General features: G+C 34.3%; 2 protein-coding genes across 2 annotated transcripts; both read right to left on the bottom strand.

Moving 5' to 3' along the window:
- Nucleotides 1–1,855: 1,855 nt before the first annotated feature.
- On the bottom strand, nucleotides 1,856–11,893 carry LOC136220080 (uncharacterized). The gene is made up of 16 exons (XM_066007771.1): nucleotides 11,540–11,893; nucleotides 11,265–11,459; nucleotides 11,078–11,152; nucleotides 10,825–10,992; nucleotides 10,501–10,664; nucleotides 9,298–9,516; nucleotides 9,038–9,164; nucleotides 8,003–8,191; nucleotides 7,472–7,558; nucleotides 7,136–7,302; nucleotides 6,851–6,970; nucleotides 5,532–5,757; nucleotides 4,564–4,623; nucleotides 4,301–4,474; nucleotides 3,806–3,915; nucleotides 1,856–2,178 (listed from the first exon to the last, which is right to left on the bottom strand). The coding sequence occupies exons 1-16, from the start codon at nucleotides 11,741–11,743 to the stop codon at nucleotides 2,013–2,015; spliced, it is 2,451 nt and encodes an 816-aa protein (XP_065863843.1). The 5' UTR covers nucleotides 11,744–11,893; the 3' UTR covers nucleotides 1,856–2,012.
- A 2,708-nt stretch (nucleotides 11,894–14,601) lies between these two features.
- Nucleotides 14,602–19,821, bottom strand: LOC136220079 (probable protein phosphatase 2C 42). The gene is made up of 4 exons (XM_066007770.1): nucleotides 19,391–19,821; nucleotides 18,207–18,577; nucleotides 16,705–16,941; nucleotides 14,602–14,971 (listed from the first exon to the last, which is right to left on the bottom strand). Exons 1-4 carry the CDS (start codon nucleotides 19,686–19,688, stop codon nucleotides 14,759–14,761), a joined length of 1,119 nt encoding a protein of 372 aa, XP_065863842.1. The 5' UTR covers nucleotides 19,689–19,821; the 3' UTR covers nucleotides 14,602–14,758.
- Nucleotides 19,822–23,699: the final 3,878 nt, after the last annotated feature.

The raw sequence follows: 23,699 nt of genomic DNA, 5'->3' as shown, positions 1-23,699 counted from the left end.
AAATCTTGTTCATTATTCTTTCTCATAACAATGTTTGATCATTATAAATTGTTTGTACAGTTTATTTTTTTGTGTGTTTTGATTTTCATTTTCATTTCTTCTTTCTGGTGAAATTAATTGTTGCTAAATATTTGGCAAATGTTGAAGGTATAATTGTAAATGGTGAGTAAGAAAGAGTGAACAAGCAACGAATATCTCTGTAGATTTGCATGACAGGGAAGGTAGTAGTATAGTAGAACTTTGATTCGAATTGATTAGAATCTAAAATCGATTAGGTTTAATGCATCAAGTAGGGAGGGTAGAGAGAGAAAGAGAGAGTGAAAGAAAAATAAGAAATTAAAAAAAATAGAAAAGATGGTATAATTGATTTTTATTTTTTTATTTTGGAGTTTGTGTGGGATAATTAGATAATAAGGGGGTTTAATTTATAAAATAAATAAATATAAGGACCAAATTAACTCTTTTTCCTTTGACTTTTAACACCGTTAGTCAATTTGGTATGTGTTTGCTAACGGAATGAATCTCAATGTACCATTTTGTAAACTTTTAAACCACATGGCTGCAATCGAAAATGGGTGTAACCACAAGTTTTATTTCTGTACTTTTCCCACTAATTTATTAGTCCATGAGTTTGTACCTATTATAATAGTTAGTCCTTATGTTTTAAAAAACACACTACAAAATCCCTCAGTTTTGACAAAACTAACTGTTTGGTCTCTCCATCCATAAATTTTATATAAATGACCTTTATCCTTCTACCATTAATTCATTTATATAGATGTTTTAAATTATTTTTATATAAAAGTTATTATATTAATACAAATTTAAAAGTTCTTACCAAAAAAAATACAAATTTAAAAGTAATATTATTTATAATATTATATTATTATTTAGTGTATTTTTAATTAAAATAGGCAATCAAATTTCTAATAATATAATATTTTAATTTAAATAATAGTGAATTTATTTTTCTATAATATTTATTTTATTTGATGCTTGTAACTGATATACCATTATATATATAATCAAATAATATAACAAATTTTTTTTAATATATAATTATAAATAAAATGATAAATTTACCACAATAGCTTAATGTTTCATAATGCTCGACAAATCAATATATTAAAAAACCAATAATGTAATATTTACTATTTTTTACTAAATCAGTTAATGTTGATTTGGATGTTGAGAACCTCAAGTCACTTAAATTAGAAATCTCAACTTCGAATTCTAGTTTACATGAAAAAGACTTTAATTGGAAGAATAACCGCTAAAAAGGTGTTTAATGAATCTCAAACTGACAAAATACCAAATACCACATAAAATAGATATTATATGGAAGATATATTTATATTAAAATACTAAATTATTATAAATTTGATTATCTATTTTAATTAAATAATATGATTTTATTATTAATATTACTTTTCGTTATTGTATTAATATAATAAATAAATGTATATAACCTTAATTAAATGTATAAGAAAACTAATTAGTGATAGAAGGGTAAACTTGTCATTTTATATAAGTTTTATAGATAAAGAGACTAAATAGTTAGTTTTGTCATGTCAAAACTCAATGACAATATAATGTGTTTTTAAAAAGAAAGAGACTAACTTTTATCAAAAAAAAAAGAAAAAGAGAGAGACTAACTAGTGTGTAATATGCACAAACTCAATGACTAATAAATTCTTTGCCCTTTTTCTGTATAATGGCAAAATCTAATTTGAAAGTGTATAGTTTAGTAAGAACCAGTGTAATGAATCTAAATATGTAAACGAGTCTATCAATTAAGTCGGTTTTGTAATTTACCCATTACATAGTGACAGAAATTAATGATAGAATTCCTTGATGAAGGCTAAAATCTCTACCAAGTAAGCATGAACCATTATGTACAATGATAATCTGAGCTTCCTCAATAACTTTAGAAAAAAAATGAAGTCAAAATTTGATCTTTAACATTATGACAATACATTTGTGCTATAAGAATTTGGGCATCTATCTATCTATCAACGGACAGGATTGGCAAAGAAAATAACAACAAAGTATACAAAAAAACCGGCGAGAAATATTCCTCCATAGATATAAGTTTGTGAAGAGTGTACTGGATATTTGTACTCAATGTCACAGCATCTCATTTTCTCTCTTTCATTTGCCAATATATGATCTACGTACCTAATTTCAACACCATCAATTTAATAAAAAATGGGATTAATAGGGAGAGTTATTAGAAATACCCGGTTCTCCATGTCAAATAGATGACCTTTCATACATATCTTGACATGTGTAATATAGACCCACACATATTATAAGAGGTCCCACTATTTAAATTATTAAGCAGGATCACAATACACGTGTCCAAATGTGAATTGGGGTTCTCTAAGTGACATGGAAGACCGGATGCTTAATATAAGAACTCGATTAATAGAGTAACTAGAAACAATTATAAAAGAGGTAAATTACATTCATAGCCACTGAACGTCAAAACCGAACACTATGGCTCTGAACTTTACACTTTAATAACGGGTAAATTACGCCCATGTCCCTTTAATTTTGCTTCTACTTTCATGATGGCCCCTGAACTTCAAAACTTGAAGTTATGATCTCTGTTGGCACTTTACTAACATAATTGCCCCTCTTAGGGTTGACCAAGTAAAAATGATAGATAACGACCTCAAAATGAAAAAGTCTAAGAATTAAAGTTGTTTAGAGCCACATTTCTCATGGAACCATAATTTTCGACTTTCCAAATCACCATTTTAAGAAATTTCTCCCTCTAAACAACCATTTTCTCTTGCCAAACCAAAAAACATCTAAATGACCTCAAAACCAAAAAGTTTAAAAATTAAACTTTCTTAGAATATATTTCCAAAAACTCTGCATTGAAGGATCACCTACTATTGGAACGATCATTTTGATCAATATTAAAAAGGAATCATTATGTTGGTAAAGTGTAAAGTTCAAGTGTCATAATGTCAAGTTTCAAAGTTCAGGGGCCATGGGTGTAATTTACCCCTTTACTAGCAGGAAATGATCTCTTTTTAAAGTTGATCAATATGATCATTTCAGTAGCAGATAACTCTCCATTATAGAAATGGTACAAATGATATTCTCACCATCTTTAATCTTTGAAATTTTGAAGTCATTCAGGTGTAGTTTTGTTAGGAGAGAATAAATGGTTGTTTAGAGAGAGAAAGTGGTTGTAGAGAGAGAGAGAAATATCCAAAAATTATGATTTGGAAAATTAAAAATAGTGGTTACATGGGAAATATGGTTCTAAACAACTTTAATTCTTTGATTTTTTCATTTTGAGATTTTCATTTATATTAGTAAAGTGTAAAGTTCAAGAGTCATAATATTCGATTTTGAAATGCAGGAGCCATAATGAAAATAAGTTCAAACTTCAAGGGTCATGGGTGTAATTTACTCTTTATAAAAGTGATAAGGGTCAAAATTATCCATAATGTTTGACAAAAGAAAAAGTTGAATTTTACCCCTAACGTACAAAAGTCAATGGGAGGCCCAACGTTACAAAAGAGTAGCAATTATGCCTTTCACTAACGGATAATATGGACAATTTTAAAATCACAATTACTCTTGATCCTCAAACTCTCTCCCAACTTGTTATAAATTTTGGTTGTTACGATTTTATTTTGATAATGACCTGTTAGTGAAGGGTACAATTGACTCTGCTTGGTAATGTTCGGCACTCGATTGACCCATTTTGTATGCTAGGGGTAAAATTCAACTTCTCTACCAAGCGTTAGGAGGAAAAAAGAAAAGGAGACGGAAAAAAACTTACTGCTGAGTGAACATGGAGCTCTGAAGAATTTCAGAACTATTCAAATGTGCTTCTTCTAGGCGGTGATCATATAACAAAGAAGACAGATCAACAAGCTGTTCCTCAAGGCCCTGCCATGTAATTGAATGAAAAAAAATGTGACTGAATGAGAATGAGAAAGGAAAACTCTGAGAAATTGAGCCCTCGGTTAACAACACATTTTTGTAAACATCAAACTTGGAAAAAATAAAAGTGCGTGACCTATTCATCTACATTTGAAAATGTATATTTTACGGTCGCATAACTGAGTTTGATGTTCACATCTAACTTTTCTTGTTATCAGGGACATAACGTGTACAATTATAATTAATCGAGTGGTAATGTATCAAATTGAAAGATCATAGGACTAATCAGCAAAAATCGAAAAGATAAGGTTCTTTTTTCCACAGAGAAAACTGTTGTTATCTTTTCTATGTTTGAATAACTTAAGCAGTTGCCTAATAGTGAGTGACTTACATCAAGATATTTCTCCAATCTGTCAACTAATTCATGAGGAAACGGCTCAGGCAAATTGGTTGTTTTCTTGTAGAACTTCTCTATCCACAGTTCTGTTTTTGTCTTGTTCTTTTTGCCTTTCACGGGTTCACCCAGAGGGGTTTTCAGATATTCTGCAGCAAAAACTTGGACAGCCTGAAAAATATGAGGTTTTAAGGTATCAAGCTATAAATACCTTAAATATTTGACTACTGGTACTGGGTGATAAAATGAAACTGACTTACTTCTGATGTCTCACGAATCTTATGAAGTGCGGAATCTACGCGTGCGTATATTGTGTTCCTCTGCGGACAAGAATATAAAAATGATGATGAGTTATGCAGATAGAACCTAACCAAGGAAATACTAACAAGTTAATGACTAACAGATGCATTAAAGGATAAATTTCTCAATACAAAATGATGGATGTACATATTCAGTCACAAGAAGATGGATATACATATCCCGTAGGATTGTTCAGTTCTTGAAATGCCTGCTGGGCTTGAAGCATGCACAACACAGGCTCATATTACCATGTCCTGCAATTAAATCAACAAATGGGGCTGCCAGGAATCGAATCCTATACCACTTGGTCACGTGGCTCAGATACCATGTCATGGAACCAATTGAACTAAAAGCTCAAGCTAATAGTTAATGGTCCACTTCAAATTAATATCTGACAGTTGTCAATCAAGGGTAACTTTAGTCCTAATGTTATAAATGGTATAGCTGAGGGTCTAGCGTTGGCAAGCTGAGCCAATTTCAGAAATTATTAATGGAACTCTATCCTTAATCATGAATCTCGCTATCTCTACTCCATTTGTGCTTGATGTGCAATGTTGTTACTTAAGTAACAGATTAAGTGTTGGACAACCAATTGAACTAAAAGCTTAACTCTAATAATTAAAGAACCAATTCATATTAATATCTGACATTCTGAAATCGCCAAAAAAAAAAAAAAAAAAAAAAAAAAAAAAAAACAGCAAAAAATCCCTGCTTTCCGAACCAACTGATATTATGATATATAAGAGGTACATAACACGTGAACATAATATTTGGATTTTTAATTATGTCTAAATTGGTGCAGCTTGCCAATTAGGCCTTCAATTATACCATTTATGACGTTAGGGTATAATTACTCTTGGCTGTCAACCAAATATATTTTTGCACCTTATCCTTATGTCAAGAATTTAGACAATGAAATCAGCCTTACCAATGCAACATCCTGTAGCAATTTACTGACTTCGGAAGTATTAGAGAATGGTCCAAATGGATGACATCCAGCAGCCCAGAGCCAATTTACGACTGGCCTTTCATGTACATGAGATGCCTTCTCGTATGGCGCACTCAACCCACCAACAGTAGAAACAAGTCCTGCCAATATATGCCGCTGTGCAAGAGATGGAAAGCCATACCTTCTCTCTGTTTCTGAAACATAGCTGTCACAACAAGCAATTGTTAAAAAAATGTAATGGTACTGGAAGAATCGTAGAAGAAATAATGCAACCTCTCTGCTTCTCTAACAGATTTGCAGATATATTATGGACAATCAAACTATGGAAGAAATATGGAGCTGCAGCTGCTTCTTCAAGAGCAGAGTCACAAAGGTTTAAACCTGTGTTGTACGGAAACGGAAACTAATACGGAAATGGACACCGGAAAACTATATTTGTTAAATATATAAGAACGAAAATGTGGAGAAATCTTAAAAATATTTGTAATTCATATATATAGAATAAGATAAATTACATGTAACTTTACATAATAGGGAAGAAAAATCGAAGGTTTTTTAATTTTGAAAGTTTGAAGGAGATGATCTATAAAAAATTATGGATTTAATGCATGTGATTGACACGTGATGAATTAATTAGGATATTTGATGATGTGGTCTCTTTCTAGAAATGCATTTAGGTAACGAGTTTCGAAATCGTAAGAAAAGAGCTCTCAATTTTCTGAAATTATGGGAACGTGATAAAGTTTCAGTTCCGAAACGTGGAAACTCCTCAAATCAAAATCAAGGTTTCCATGCAACATAGGTTTAATCTTGGAAAAACATCTACATGCTCCTTAGTCCTTGCATAATTTCAGGATTCAAGTTGAGTTTGGTCGAGAAATCTATAGTAGTGGCGTCATAGCTCATTTAGAAAAAAACATCTTGTTCATATGCCATAGGACACTGAGGATCAATATGCACAATTGAAGCCATATTTTGCAAGATTTTCTATGCAAAATTGAGGCTCAGGGAAGCAAGATGGATATTAACATGTTTCTGATAAATGCTCTCAATACATACATATGATTAATAATTCTACTAATTGAATTAAAAGTTGTCAAGAGGAATAAAAATGTGGGAGAAGAGCATAAGCCAAACCACACTTTAAGGGAGATCAAGAAGTTGAAATAAGAAAAACCAAATACACAGGTTTTATGTCAGTCAGTAGTTGATATGTGTTGTGAAGCCAAATGGTTTTTAGAAGTGAAGAGAAGACCAGTTACACAACTAAGTAATAAAGTATGCTTACTGTCACTCACCTTAGAGGTATCTTTTCATGTTGATGCTCAAGTACAATGACAACATCATTACTTGTCCAAACAAAACTTTCGTCGTCCATCATAAGGTATGGGTCCACATCAGCCAATGATAGGACAAAGCTGCAACAAAAACCACAAAGCACAATGTTACGTTAAGAATGATCAGCAATAAGACTGAATGGCAATAATTTTGTCAAAATTGCAGTGTGATATCATTTTGAAATTCAAGGATCATAAAATGCAACTTGTCTATGACAACAATCACAATATAAGGTGCATGCTTACACTGGTATAACTCTTGTTCCATAAGTGCGGTACAGATCCCCGTGTTTCTTAGGTTCTTCCTTCTTCTTATTCTTTTTCTCCTTGCCATGTCTAGAATCGTAACTAGCCCAAAGAGGTTTATGTTTAAGGATGGAGTCACTTTGACCATCAGATTCATCCATCCAGTTCTGAGGAAAACAACTCACTTTATTACATATATAGAACAAGAATAAAATAAATGACTATTTTTCTCCCATATCAAGTGCAATTCTAAAAGACAGATATTAAATGACAAAGGTCCCCTTTAGACAACCTCGTCATCTATAACAGTAGTATATTGTAAGATTATAAACAAACCTGGCGAAGAAAATATTTACTTGAAAGAGATGGATCAGCCATCTCAACTAAACCTGCAGCAAGCACATCAGCAGACCGTTCCATTTCCTGCAGTGAGCAATTCCAAGAACATTGAATCAAGGACAAGTGAGAGTGAGTACATAAAACTGCATGAGAAGTTGGAAGTCTTCAAGCAGAAGCATATTTACAGACTTCCTAACAAGACATTAGCAAGTAGAAGAAAACAAGGAAAAGTAACAAAGTCAAGATGACATTATGACCCGACAGGATTGGAGCCAGAACTCAAATGAGAGGCCATCTGGAGAGCATCATAAATTAGCTCTTTTGGCATTAAAATTACTTGTGCAATAGTGGTGCCTCGAAAACCATGCATACCAATAATAAAGCCAAGAGTACCCCATATCTCCAATTGCTAAAAAAGGATATGCAATTTGCAAACAATTAGGTTTTTTACAACAAAAAATGCATCATAAGTTCATAACACGTGGATTTTACAACTAAAAAGTAATAGCATATACAAGAAAAACCTACTTCTTTAAGTATAGCACCATCTAGATATGTCTTGGTATGAACATGGAAACGTCCATCTTTTCTAGTTTCTTGCAGGGAGTGCCCACGCATTGCTTTTAAAACTGCAATAGCCAACTTCTCGTGGCGATGTAATGCATGTGAACCACCTACAATTACAACGTCTTGCCCATTATGAACCATCTTCTTCACCTGAAAAGCTCAAAAACAGACGATGTTAAAATGTAAAGGTGTTTCCAGGACCAAATTTTTAAGAGACAGCGAGATTAGAATGTTGACATCCTTAATGTGCTGCATTACCAAGTCGTATCAGGGTCTTTTATAGATAGACTAAAGGAGCCGATTTGGAAACTGACCTGCTCAGTCTCTACCTTCACACCAATTCGTTATATACAAATTGTTAAGGGTATATGTGTAGGTCCTTTATGATATGCAAATAAAACACATAGCAATCAGTAGCACAGTGGGTAACTGCATGCCTCAGACTGCAGGAAGTCAGGGTTCAAAAACTGAAAGCACTGATCTCCTTTAAAAGTTTACAGGGTAACAAAAAAATGTGCAACTTTCCTACAATTTGACAGCGTGCTGCCTTTTTACTATACTATTATCAACAGACTCAGACTTAATTCCTAAATCAAATCATTGAGCATCATCAGGGTATCAAAGTTTTGATGCAACAATCATGCGTGTTTGGTTCAGCCTTTTCCTTTTCATTTTTTTTATTGTTATTCAGAAAAAAGTTTAAAAACAATAATGACACTATGCACTGAAAACAAATAATCCTTTCTTCACATTAGCACAAATTAATTAAATAAAGAGAAAATTGTTTTTAATATTTTTTTCTTCATCAGAAACCAGTTCTCATCCAATACTGCCTTTTGCTTTTAAATGAAGAAAGCAGAAAAGGCAGCATTAGCAAGCTAACTAAATACAGCCTAATTTTTTTAAAATTATACTAAAAAACAGAAACAGACACGTTGTTTTGGGATTAACATTATGAATTCAAACATACAACAATTTCCTCATAAAACAGCTCACCTCTGATTCAATTTCTTCCACGTTTATGCTGTAGTTATGACCCTTGTCCATAATATTATATCTATTATGGTTCTGGAGCACAATGATTGGTATTAGTAATCTAGTTGCCAGATCAACAGTCTCAAACCTAAAATTTTCAGAGTGCGTAAGACAAATTAGCTGCAAGATAAACAGAATCAAGGACTAATATGTGGCAACAAGATACTCAAATCCAGAACATACTTCACGATCATTGAGTAAAGGTGATGCCATAGAAGTACCTAACATCTGGAGCTATGACATGCTCAACTGTTGTTGCTATCAAATTAGCAACTTGCCCAACAAAAACATCAGGAGAAGCATGATCACTAAGTGCTCCTGTACCTCTTGGAAACAACATGTTACGTATCCGTGGCAATGTTCTAGAGCTGACACTACCCTCTTCAGTTTCAATCTTTCCATAAGTGCAGGGACCAGCTGACAGGTCAATCACAACAAACCTGAATATTACAGTAAGAAAGTTAGATCCTCAAGAGAAGGAGGGCGTGAGGTAGGTGGAGAAGGAGGGTGGGAGGATTTTCAAAAGTCGAACTACAAACTTTCACAGAAAATGCATGCAGAAACTGTAATGCAATGAACAAAATAAGAGTGTAGTTCTCAGTTGCCAGTTATTCTCACAAATATCTCTCCACCCTAGCATTTATTTCGAGAAAATGCATACCATCACGATAACTTTCATTAGGTTCTATTTAAACACCAAATTCTCTGACAACCATAAATACTCAAATTGAAAATAAGTATTTGAATTGTGAAAAGCATTGTGTGGAGTATTTTAAACTGACATTAAGTAGAAAATACAATTTGCCATTCTCATTAGAGATCAAAGGTTAAGCAAAGCTGGAGTTATGTTTATCACAACACACACTAAGCAAGTAATACTGTCACTTGCAATAGAAGGTAAACCTGACCAAGTAACTTTCCACCAAAACAGATACATATACTTTCTCTTCCTAATGGCACATTTCACTTCCTATGGTTACCAATTAATATCTTTAGCGATTCAAACATGCTGTAAGAAAAACCCAGAACTGTAATCCATCTGCATACTTCATATGTTTGGATTGCAATATTTCTCAATCTACAGGATGGTCAAAAAACCTAAGTGAGCCTAGAAGCCAGTAAGGCTGATCAAGTTTAACCTAGAGGTTATGAGTTGGAAAAACATATACAAGATCTTCACCATGCAAGTAGAGGTGTGCATCCAGTTAGTGCTTCCTAGACTCTCTAATGATTCGGAGAGTTTGATGGATTCATAAAATTTCAAAAGCATCAATGAACCTACTCAAAGGAATTGCTTAGTATCTAGGAGATAGAATAGAATGCCTTTTACCATAAAATAATAGGAAAATTCAAGCAGAAGGTCAGAACCATTTCAAAATGACATGATTCTCATATATAACAAATTTCAGTCTCGAGATACACACCTGTCTGAGCTCAGCCAAACTTGAGATGCTCCTCCTCCATTATATCGATATCGATAAATGTAATCTGCCTCTTGATTACCCATCTCTTCATCTGTTAACTTCTTGATTTCACCATATATCAAACTGTCAATATCAATTTCCTTATTTTTAGGATCCATCCTTACCTGTAAAAGAGATGATTGAGGGATTTGGAAAAATATCATATCATTTTAGTTCCAACCAGAATACATGTCATTCAGATCAAAATTGGAATTATTGAACTCTACATTTCTTCGAAAAAATGTAAGCTGGTCAATTACAATATTGCAAACCATAGTACAATACCTTATCAAAATTGACGATAAAGATTGCACTAGGAGCAGGTCTATCATTCTCCTTGACATTGTACCCGACAGTCTCCAGATCAAATATGTAAGAATACAACCTTTTAAACACAGGCTCCACAACTGTCGCCTCCACCTCAAACAGAGGCACCTCCCTTCCAAAATCAGTCTAATAGCATTACAAAAGCTAATAATTATATAAATCCTTGTGAACACTTCCAACCGGTATAGCTAATACAAGAAATTCTCCTCACCTCTCTCGCAGTCCCAGAAGCAACCATAGCCTCTTTCAGTGACTTCTCGAGTGCAATCAATTCCGGTTGCCCAGCCTATAGCAAGAGAAAATTCCGATACACAGTAACTATTCAGAGTTAATTACGAAGGTTAAATTGGAAGAGAACTTAGAAAGAAGTGATTAATTGCCAATTGAAGATAGCTTACAGGAAATGCATTGAAGACAACATGATGCTCAATATCCAGGGGCTCGCCAGTCTCTTGGCATGAAGGTCTGTGAGATATAAAGCTGGTTCGAAGAAACTCTTCCAATTTATGTGTATCTAAGGTGTATCTATAACCTCCATCCCCGCTGAATCCAATAAGCACAACATTTACCTCCAACGGAACCTGAAACGGAACCTGCAGCAACAGACAGCATTGATCAAATTCACAGCTATGGCTAACCAAATCCAATTCTAATACGTAGTAGAGGAAAAAACCTCGGCGCGAGTGTGGAGCATCCGGCGGACATCTGATCGGACGCTTTCTCGAACATCGTGAAAAGCGCCATGGTGCCACTGAGGGTGGCCAGGATCTCTCCTGAAGGCCTGAGGAGCTGACTCGGACTGAGTCAGGAGCAGACTCAATGCGACGATCAAAACGGAGGATAGAAATGAGAAGCTCCGACTTGATACGCCGGACATGATCAAAGAAGGATTAAGCAGAAATTCTGAACCCTGAAGAAGAAAAGCAATTCATGAGTAAATTTGACCCAACGTAGAGCAAGAAGTCCGATGCTCTAGTAGGTCACCGCAGCGAGAGAACTGAGAACTCCATTGAACTGATTTAGAATCATAATCCCCGATATGCCCCTACGCTTTCGGATAATTTACCTATCATTGTCTATCAAAGGGCTGTGCATCGGTACAAAACCGAACCGAAATGTTTGAAATAATTCACACTGATACCGAACCGAATAATAGGTAGAAATATACAGTTCGGTTCGGTTTAAACTAAACAAACCGAATTAACATAACAAATAAAAACCATTATATTTTCTCATTAAATTTACTTCAACAACAACAAAAAATTGAAGTATTTTCAAAATATATCTATATTGGGTTATTATCTCAACAATAATAATAAAAAAATTAAACTTATAAAATCAAATATATATATATATATATATATATATAAGAATGTAAAATACGAATTTGCGGTGCGATGCGGTGCGGTGCGGTGCGGTTCGGTTTTTTATATTTTTTATCAAACCAAATAGCGAAATACACTTAAAATTAAGATCGATGCCGAACCAAAATGTTAAAAAAACCGAATTCAATCGGTTCGGTTCGGCATGCTGAACCGACGCACACCCTTATATCACATTAGGATGAATTTAGGTTTAATACCTCCCCGGTGTTTAACTTGTCCACTTCTTTTCACTAAGCCACCTGAATTTAATGGTTGACTTTTCAGCCTCCTGAATTCGACATTTGTAACACTTGTAGTCCCTTTTAAAAAAAAACAAGCTGTATGAATAACACGTGCGAAAACACTATGTCATATGTCGAAAAGTTTGGACATGTCAGAAATTGGAACGAAAAGACCAAAATACCCTTAATTCATAACAAACTAAAGATTTCTCTTCCCTCATCTCTTCCATCTTCTTCAGTGCGATTCGCATTCCTCCTGTATACCGTATACCGGATTTTTGAGTATCAAACCTCAAAAACTTCATTATCTTCTCTTCGTTCATTCCTCATGCTTGTTTAATCATCGTTGTTTAATCATCGTTCGATGGTTCGTATTCAGCCGAAATTGAAGGGAAATGACCAATGCAAGATTGGAGATTCTAGGGTTTGAACATTGCAATTAACAAAAAAAAAGGGTTTTAAAGGATATATGCAAGCTCAATTTCCACACACTTATAGTTAAGATTACTGTTCATCACGTACTTGGTTGTTAAATATTGTTAGCCCCTCTAATGTGGTACTTATGGATTTTGGTTATATTTAGTGAACTAAATGATAAATGATTTATATGCATTGATTTATCACTTTTTCTATATTTGATTGATTCCTTTTGGGGTGAAGTGTCATTTATGTTCAAAATCTTATTGATTCAGGTGTTTCTTTCTACAGTATTTGATCACATGCACCTTAATGAGTATGTAGAATTTGCTTATTCATCGTTAGATCTAGACTTATTAGAATCCTAAAGTGGAGATTGAAAGCATCCTGAGGCTTAGATTTAATAAGCATATATCTAACGGTGAATGAGCAAATTCACTTGCTCATTAAGGTGCATGTGAAAATTTCTAGTTTCTTTCTATTATCATCATTGGATTTCATCATGGTGATAGGGTTGTAAGTGAAGGGAATTCTCTTAGGTATGTTGGTGGCAGTGTTAAAGAACATGGCCGATCTTGAGATTTTAGACGCCTAGAGGCGAAGTATCATATAAGGATCCTAATAAATAAATGCAAGTAAAAAATAAAGTAGCAAAGTCAGTTGTATAAAAAAAAATTGCTTTCAGTACCCAATTTAGTTTTTCAATAATTTTAACTTTGAAAAACTTTTTTCAACAGATGCAACTGTCACGGACATAGTTAAGAGGATTCGAAAAGCAATTAAATATTTAGATAACAATTTGATACTTTCACAAACTCAAAATTTTTAAATGCTAACATCAACTCATTTGACAAAGTCATTTATAACCCTTTCAATTCTGAAAAAAAGATCATATGCATCAACATCCGAAAATTTAGGCAGGATTTTCTTAATTCATCATTATTAAGGACTTCACCATTTTTTAATCAAATAAGAATCCAACAATACCTTCAATTATCTCTAATTGCTCAAATCTATCTTACAAAGATTTTATTCCCATATCAACAACAATCAAAAAATAATTAATTATAAATGATTCCTCGACTGAGTGTACTATTTCATCACTACCATTCTCGTCAAATTATTTTTTTCTAAAACCACGACGCTTTGTTGAAAGTGTTGGCTCTATATTCATATCAAGTGCAAGGGATTTAACTATCTTCATACCAGATTCAAACCCTTCATTTACAAATAAATCTTTTATGATTCAAACCCTTCATTTACAAATAAATCTTTTATGGGCCAAGAGGCCAAGAGGACTCTCAAATTTCATGCAATTTAACTCAAATCAAAATTTAGATGTCAATTAAGGTCTTAAGTTTGACAAATTATATCAAATTGACCCAAATTTTTTAAAATTTGCCAACTTAAGGGTTGAGTGAGTCGATGCTTAAAACCTGGATTTGGACTAAATTGATCATGATTATCCAGGTTGTCAACTTTAAGGACCATTTCAACCCTTAGTTCAATAAGAATGTCATTATTGAACCTTTGTATCTACAATAGAAGTTTAGGAGCCAAACGGTAAATCGTGTTGTTGCGTCAAAAATTGACATACCTTGTCCCCAAAAGTTATGGACAACAAGACTGTTTGACATCCAGCAAAAGCTCAAGACAAAATTCAAGTAGGTATACATGAACTTTGCAGCAATAAAACTGATTTCTAAAAAACATTATACAAATTTAACCTCTGATCATAATAAATGGGTTTCAAAATTAGTATCTGACTAATACAACTGTTTCGTCAGTACATCTCTATATCCATATAGATCATAGTATATATTTTGCCAGTGGAAGTGAAAATAAGCAACTAAACTGAGAAACAACAAATCAGTGTTCCAGACTACTTCTAATGGAGACTGGAGGATCTTGGACACTGCCTCTGGATATAAGATCATGATTTAAGAATAAAACAATAACAGTTATATCATCGTGGAAATGGCGTCGAACCTTCTTATCGATTTTTCGTAGATCTGAATATCGCATCTCTCGCTTTTTTGCTGCTTCTTGGAGGGCCGCCTTCACAAGCCTTTTCGCGCTTCCCTGCATTAACATAAGTTCATGAAGGCAGAAAGAAGAAAGAGAAAACAAGCAAAAAGATTAATGCACTGCACCAATATGCACATTCACAACACAAGTTTGGAGGTATATGACCTGAACAAGTTTTACCCTCTTTTTTCCATTTCACAGTAAAATGGTCTATTTTCAGATGATCATTTCGTTAATTTTTCAACGGATTTTCTTTAATTTGGACTCCAATGTTAACTAATATGAAGTTGAAGGATTTTTATGTCAAGAAACGAAGTCTAGGGGCCATAATGTTGGTACCACTATAGTTCAGAGACCATTGATGTATATTTTCCCCAAAAGTTCTTCCGAAATGCAACAGAGTTTTGAACGGTTAAATTTTCCCTACTGTACCGTTAAAGGAGAAGATTAATTTTACACCTCTCTAAATAAATGTCGACGAAAATTGCGATAAAATTGAATGGAAAAGGGAAAAATTGAGCTAACATTTGTACCATGGAGGCAAAAATTGAACCCCTTTGTGCGGTGGAGCAAAATTGAGTTTTCAAATAATCAGGGGGGAATCGACATTTATCCTTTGAACAATAAGACCAGAATTTTCGGGTAAATGAGGTTCTAAAGAAAAGAAGCTCATTGTGCTTTATAATTTTAGGCATTTGATACCAAAACAAAAAGTGGCACGAGAACATATATGTATTTATGATGTAGATAAGCCATTAACTGTAAACAGAAGTCTAACTCACTCCACAAGTATAATCTATGTTGCACGGGAACACTTCTTCACTAGCGTTTCCGTGTTTCGTTTTCGTTTCCATTTTCTAAATTTTCTTAAAAGTAACGTTTCTCGGTGTCCATTTCCATTTCCGTGCAACATACAGTATAATAACAAAAGCCTAACCCACTCCAACAGTAACCTCATAATAGGAGGATTGTCGCACATACATAAGGAGCTATATAACTCCCTAACGCCCAAAACCATATAGAGCGTGAAACAAATATCCATAGGCAACCCCAACATTGAATACAAGACTCTGACACAATGTAAATAAAAGCCTAACTCCCCCCAAAAGGTACCTCAAAGGGAAGGATTTTCTCACATATATAAGGAGCTATATAGCTCCCTAATTAAGGGATGTGAGATATCTAACGCATTCCCATCATGCCCAGAACCATAAGGAGCGTGAAACTAATATTCACCGCAAAAGGTACTTTCTCACACAAATAAGTAGCTTTATAGCTCTCCAATAAAGCAATGCTGGACATCTAACACACCCCTCATGCCCAGAACCATATGGAGTTAAATATCCATCGCTAACCCAACATTGGATAAACGCTATGATACCATGTAAACAAAAGGTCTAACTAACCCCAAAACCAAAAATTACTTCAAAGGAGAATATTAAAGGAGCTATATACTCCCGAATTAAGCAATGTGAGATATCTAAGACATTCCCCTCACGTCCAGAACCATATGGAGCGTGAAACTAATATTCACCGCAAAAGGTATTTTCTCACACAAATAAGTAGCTATATAGCTCTCTAATAAAACAATGTGGGACATCTAACACATCCCTCATGCCCAGAACCATATGGCTAGCCAAACATTGAATAAACGCTCCGATACTATGTAAACGAAGGTCTAAGTAGGTACTTCAAAGGAGAAGAATCGTCTCACGTATATAAGGAGCTATGCAGGTTACTAATTAAGCAATGTGGGATATCTAAGAATATAAAATGAAAAATCTTACTGCACGTGGATGACTTTGGACAATATCCACAGCCTTTTCATTACTCAGGTGTTCCCAAAGACCATCAGATGCAAATATAAGGAAGGAATCACTTGGTTGGAGGGGATGGGAAAGGATAGTTGGATTTGCGCTCAGGAGAGGCATGTCTATTGGGTGAGGAAGTCTGAATTTTGCATTTATCGGTTCCCTGTTAAACTGTGCATGTTTCATATATACATCGCCTATAGATCTCGAAACCTGCATCAAAATATACAATCTCCATAATTATCAGATTGGGGCAGTGCATAAATATAGCAGAAAATAGAAGATATGGGGAAAATATCCACATTTATATAATCAATATACTTGTTTTTTGGGTTTAATACATCCGTTGCCCCTTGTACTTGGCCCAAAACTTCAACTGCCCCCTGAACTTTTAAAAGTTCCAAAATAGGGGGTTATTTGGAACTTCTGAAAGTTCAGGGGGTAGTTGAAGTTTTGGGCCAATACAGGGGGCAATAGAAAGGGTATAATACATCCACTGCCTCTGAACTATAGCTTTACTAACATTGTAACCCCTAAACTTCATTTCTTGACATAAAAATCCTTCAACTTTACATTCTGTAACATTGAAGTCCAAATCAACAAAAATCCATAATTATCTTAATGAGTTTGATTATATCATTGACTTTTTTTAATCCATGTCACCAAAAATTATGGGCAAATACTTATTTTACCCTCATTATTTTGTTAATTTTCTAACTGACTTTTGTTGATTTGGATTTTAATGTTTCAAAATGTAAAATTCAAGGATTTTTATGTCAAGAAATGAAGTTTAGGGGGTCATAATGTTAGTAACTCTATAATTCTGGGGCCATGAATGTAATTTACCCCAAAACAATATGATTTTAACTTTGGTTCAGAACCCAATGCCTACAAATAGCAGTTGCAACATTCTCAGCTCCAGCAAAAACATCTAAATAATATTGGGTAAAATACACCCACGGTCCCTCAATTTTGGCATTACTAACATTATAAACCCCTGAACTTCAAAACCGGACATAAAAGTCCTTGAACTTTGACACATACTAACATAAAGTCCAATTACCATTGACTAGTATAAATACCAGTTGACCAAGTGAATTTCCGGTAAATCACACGGATAAAATACACCCGTAGCTCCTCAAGTTTGGCATTATTAACATGATGGCCCTGAACAATGGAGTGTGATTTACCAACAATTCACGTGGTCAACCGGTATTTGCGCTGGTCAAAGGTCATTTCACTGCAATGTTAGTATATGTCAAAGTTCAGAGACTTTAAAGTCCGTTTTTGAAGTTCAAGGGTAACCATGTTAGTAACACCAAAGTGGATGGACGGGGGGGGGGGTATTTTAGGAAAATAATATTTCAAACAGGGAAACGTGAGAATACAAGAATGCACAATGAAATTTCACAACTATCCATGACATATGGCTCAATTTGACTCTTATCGGAAGGATAAAATTGAGAATACGAACTAACCTGAATAATCCCTTTTACTCTCCAAACTCCGTGCTTGAGAACAACAATCTCAGGATCATTTGGATGTGATTCCTTAAGTTCCTGCCTGATAGCCTCAAGATTTGCATTATGTTCAGTTGATAATTGAATAGCAGCAATGCCTCCAGTATTGCCAACTTTCTTTCCCAAAACGACACGAGAATCTCCCAAATTTGCCACAAATAGGGTTTGCTGGAATATGACTCCAACTAAACAGCAAGTGCCAGCAGTTGCAATTTGGGGATAAGTAGTCCATGAATTGGACACGACTGAAGTAAACCCTTCTTCTGTTGCGCGAAAAGCTCTTTGAATAGTCTCTGATGACACAACTCCCCGAGCCTCAGCTGATATTGCTGCATAACCACAAAACCTAATAATGCCAACATAAGACGGAATCCTCCTCAAAATTAACAAAAGAAACATATTGATCTTCCCTAAGATAGCAAATGATGGAATAATCTCGAAAACAAAACAATGATTGAATCTATTTTCCCCAAGCTTTGACACAAATTCCTTAAGCAGAATCCATTTTCCATGGTATTTCAGTTCACAATTGGCTAAGAGAAGTTTCTGAGAGAGAAACCCGTAATTAAATACTAAGCCACGGTTCCAAAAAAATCTTGCTACTAAAAGCAAAACCACTTAGATTTAAAAGCAAAACCCAAATAAAATTCAGATAATTTACAGGGGCTCGCCCAAATAAAAGCAAAACCACTTAGATTTCAACAACTTAGATTTAAAAGCAAAACCCAAATAAAATTCTTCTGAACAGTTATGAAAAAAACTGGTGAGTAAAGAGGATGATGAAAACAGATATAGCCACTTCAGATGTTGAAAGCAAGAAAGCTACTGCTAACAGTTTCCACACCATAAAAAGAACATCCAATATCCTATCAATTGCAATCCAAACAAACAGAATTTCAATAATTTAATCACTTTTTCCCCTAACAATAACTCAAATCATCTGCAATCATGGAATAAAGGCCAACCAAAAGCAGAAGCTTTCAAATTCAACGATAATAATCACTACTAACAGTTCCAAAACAAGACGTGGCTGATTAAAAACCACAAAAGAAGCCAACTAAAAAAGGTAAAAGCAAGAGCTGAAAAATCCATCCATCCATCCATCCATAATATATAAAGAGAATTCATCAAAATTAACGGACCTTTGAAGTGCTTAAACAAGTGATCACAGACATAGCGAGAAGCTTCAGGGCCACCGTGTCCATCATAAACACCAACAAAAGTCCCAAAAGATCCAGACTCGATCTGGCTCTGATCTTCAAGCACTTGATTAGCTTGCATAACCGCCATTGAAAATTCACCAGACCCATATTTCCCAAAATCCCTAAACCAAAGCAACCCGTCTTTACCTTCTCTACCGAAAGACTCGAATTGGCTATCGCGCCGCCGCCTAAATGGGCGAAAGCATAAGGAAAGCAGATTCATCAATGCCTGAAGCATCCCACATCTCTCAATTACACTAACCCCAATAATCTCTTCGGTGAATCCTGAAATTTCCCCAATCTGGGTCTCGGGTGATGATATAGTGATCCAATTTTTGGCTTTAATGGTCGCGGAGGCAGATGTGTATGTTAGAGAAGGGTGGTGGAGGAGGTGTCTGCTCGGTGGTAGAGGAACAGAGAAAGGGTCATTCTTGTTGTTGAGATGGAGAAGATGAAAATGGTGTGGGGAAGAGCTGCTGTTTTTGTTGGGTGTTGTTTTCAATGTCTTCCGTTTGTTTCATTTTCTGTATATAATTTAATGGAATAAGTTAAAAAATATTCCTGACCTTGATAGATTTTTTTTTTTATTTTTTTTATGGACTAACCTTCGTAGAAAAGTTGAATTTGAGAGATGGCTGTGAAAAAAAATTAAATAAAAAAATTACACACGATCCGATCGACTGGGGACAATTATCGGTAAACGGTGAATAGAACATATAACATATGAACAATTATCGATAAGTGGTGGATAGAACATATGAATATCTACTGGTTGTGGGTTTGTACTCGGTATAAAAAACACTATAGGGGGATAGGGTCTTTGGCGTCGGATCTCCACCGACCCCTGGGCCAGTTGTCGGGAATGGTTTAAGTGATGCATCCTAGTCCGCTAGAGACTAGGAGAGTCGGACATCTGATCTTCGGAAAGGAAGACGAATGTTTTCATCGGATGGAATCCCGACGGACACTTTACATGGGCCCATAATGCGATTTCTTTCTATAACGAGGTTTAACTACGGTAAACTCATTCGGAACGGATTACGGATATATGAATTAACGGGATGCCTAATGTTAAAAGGGAATAGAGCCCTTCGGATGTTGTAGGTTGGCCGAGATTCGGAGAATCCTCGGCGCCACACGGGCCTTTTGATACAATATACTAAGGGCTCGTTTGGTTCAGCTGTTAGCTAATAACTGTTGCGGTTGTTGTTAGCTGTTTGCAGTTGCATTAAGCAGTTAGCTGTTTGTAGTTGTAGTAAGCTGTTAGCTGTTTAATTACTAGTGTTTGGTAAAATTATATTGAACCGTTGCTGTTCGGATTTAAAATGTCTAAAATGGATATGTTTTAAATTAATCAACGATGAAATTATAAAAGGGAAAATATGAAAAATGCTCATAATGTTTACAACTAGGAATAATTTTACGCTTAATGTCTAAAATTGTGTAATTTTACTCATAACGCTGGCAGTTAAGAATAATTTTACCCCTAAAATTGGTAAGTTTGGTCGATTTCAGATATTATTAGAAAACTTAGATATTTTATTCACATCAGTAGTTTTAAAAATGAGATTTCATTTTTTTTGTAATTTAAAAAATTGAAAATTAATATCTATAAATTCGGCAAAATATTTGAATTTTTTTGTCCAACTCGTACAAAAGACAATATATATTTTTTTATTTTCTTAAAAAAATCATGTCTAATCATATGTTTGTGATCTGTTACTAACGATGATAAAATGGTACACATGTGAAGTGTAGATGACAATATTCATGACGAATAAGACAGTTTGATAAATTATTTCTCAAATTGACACAACTTGTCAATGTTAGGGGTAAAATTGATTTTGGCTGCAAACATTAGGAGTATAATTGCACAATTTTAGATGTTAAAGGTAAAAATTTTCCTAGCTATAAATGTTAGGGGTATTTTTGCACCTTATCCTATTATAAAAAATTTTATTAAACGCAACAAAACCTTGTCCTTCCGGTAATTATGTTGTAGAAGTATAAATAATGTTAAAGAATAAACATATTTTGTGGAAATAAGAATGATAATTTTGTCAATAACAAATAACTACAAACAACTATTCATGAAAAGCTCCAAATAGGAGCTTTTCGTGAAATGCTGCAGATTCTAGAAAAAATGCTAAGCACTGCGGTTATATAAATCTAACCAAACGCTATATTTCTTGCGGTTTGTAGTGAAACGCTAAACCCTCCTCCGAAAAGCTAAAACAAACGCCCTCTAAAGTTTAGTTTAGTACGCTAATATGTTATTTTTGGATTGATAGCTAAAATTTTTGAGTTGTGAAAAATTGATCAATAACTCAAAACCGAATCGAACTGAATCAAAATTTAGTTTGGTTCGGTTATTTATTCATCAATTCAGTTTGTTTTAAAATGAAGTAGTTTAGTTATTGATTATCGGTTCGGCTATTTTTAAAAAAAATTGATAAAATTGAAAACTGTAGGGCCCACAAGCTCACCAACAGCTCCATCATTAATATGATATTGTCCGCTTTGGATCAAGCCCGCACGGATTTGTTTTTGGGCTCCTTCCCAAAAGACCTCATACTAATGTAGTTGGTGAACTTCTTTATAAACTATGCAACTCCTTGGTATCTTTCCAATGTGGGACTTGGAATGTATATCCAACAATCCTTCCCTCAGACCAAGGACCACAAGCCTCCCCTTCAGGGGTAATCTGTCTAATCATCTTGTAGGGTCCACAAGTTCACCAACAGCTCCAACATTAGTATGATATTGTCCGCTTTGGGAAACCCACACGGATTTGTTTTTGGGCTCCTTCCCAAAAGGCCTCATACTAATGTAGTTGGTGAACTTCTTTATAAACTATGCAACTCTCTTGTATCTTTCCAATGTGGGACTTTGGATGTATATCCAACAAAAAAACTGAACATAATTATGTATATATTATAAAAATATTTTGATTTTTTTTTTTAAAAATATTTTTATTTACTTAGTTATTTGATGCAATGAACATAAGAATGGTATTAGGAAATATGGTCTCGATAGTAGTTCTATGAACAATTCTTCGTGGGATTGGATTTTTTCTGATAAAATTGGGCTGATCGTTCACTGTCTGTTCTTATGGAGGATGAGATGATTGGATTCGCCTGGTGAATGAGTTGCTGAAAGCGCGAGTCTTACTAATATCAACGGCTTTTCCCACGAGATCATATGATAAAATCATGCCCCGGCCCGGAGACTATAGCTCCGACTCTGTTCAAAGACAAGAAAGGTAAAGGAAGGGCAATGTGATTTGAAATATGATTTGAAATCGACACTAACCCGATTAGATGATACAAATACGATTATGGTCCAAATTTTGTTGGGATTGGGTTACAATTGAATTATTTGACATTGACCCGGTTATCGACATGATACACCTAATAAGTCCCACTCCTATTTCTAACTTCATAAACGGTATAATTGAGAGCGTGACTTTGATAAACTAGGTCAAATTTAGATTTTACAATACATTCTACCAATAAAAAAAAAGGAGAAATGTATACCACTTCATGAGAGAGGATTGATGGTAAATATGTACAAATTCGAATGTATTATAGAATTTCTCAGCAAACACGTAATTCAGATGATAAACATCATGTAATTCTATGTCTTTAGCCATGAATTGGTTATTCCACACCACTTGTATCACGTGGCATTGCTACTACTAATTAGTCAGAAATCAAAACACGTATACACATGTAGCATCATATGAGTTTCATTATCTAGATTTTTATCACGTGTTTTGTACATGTTGAAAAAATAAATTAAATAACAATTTAAATACTATATCGAGTTTAAAGCAATTTCAGCATCAAATCTATTTTGAGATCGAAAACTGTTTTCTAAAACAATTGTTATGCACCTAGCACTACAAGAAAATTGATTTTTAGCAACGAAGCATGTTGTTGCAAAAAATATTTTTAGCAACGAAATTGTATTTTTCGCAACAACATTTGCTTGTTATGGTATCTTAAATTAATGTAGGCTTAATATATTAAATTAATGTAGGCTTAATATATTGTTGCTTCATATATTTGTTCTGAAACTTCAATTGTCCCTGTGAACTTTCAATTGTCCCTGTGAACTTTCAAAAGTTCGAAATGACTCTTTATTAGTATCTAATTGCATTCAATAATCCATATTTTTGTCTAGTTACATTCAATAACATCATATTCTTGTGTAATTTTATTTAAGAACTCTCTTATTCTTGTCCAAT

This window comes from Euphorbia lathyris, chromosome 2, assembly GCF_963576675.1.
Source record: "Euphorbia lathyris chromosome 2, ddEupLath1.1, whole genome shotgun sequence".
Classification (NCBI taxonomy): domain Eukaryota; kingdom Viridiplantae; phylum Streptophyta; class Magnoliopsida; order Malpighiales; family Euphorbiaceae; genus Euphorbia; species Euphorbia lathyris.
The sequence above is the reverse complement of the archived record's forward strand: the minus strand, read 5'-3'. Positions and strand labels throughout refer to the sequence as shown.

Bases quoted from the DNA above. Each gene is read 5' to 3' on its own strand.
- LOC136220080 (XM_066007771.1), bottom strand. From the start codon at position 11,743: ATGTCCGGCGTATCAAGTCGGAGCTTCTCATTTCTATCCTCCGTTTTG. The intron at 11,460-11,539 runs GTTTTTTCCTCT...CTGTTGCTGCAG, and splicing joins TGCTCCACACTCGCGCCGAG to GTTCCGTTTCAGGTTCCGTT. The intron at 7,559-8,002 runs GTAGGTTTTTCT...TGCTCACTGCAG, and splicing joins ATGGTGCTATACTTAAAGAA to GAAATGGAACGGTCTGCTGA.
- LOC136220079 (XM_066007770.1), bottom strand. From the start codon at position 19,688: ATGCTTCAGGCATTGATGAATCTGCTTTCCTTATGCTTTCGCCCATTT. The intron at 18,578-19,390 runs GTCCGTTAATTT...GTGGTTATGCAG, and splicing joins CTTGTTTAAGCACTTCAAAG to CAATATCAGCTGAGGCTCGG. The intron at 14,972-16,704 runs GTAAGATTTTTC...ATGTTAATGCAG, and splicing joins TCCAAAGTCATCCACGTGCA to GGAAGCGCGAAAAGGCTTGT.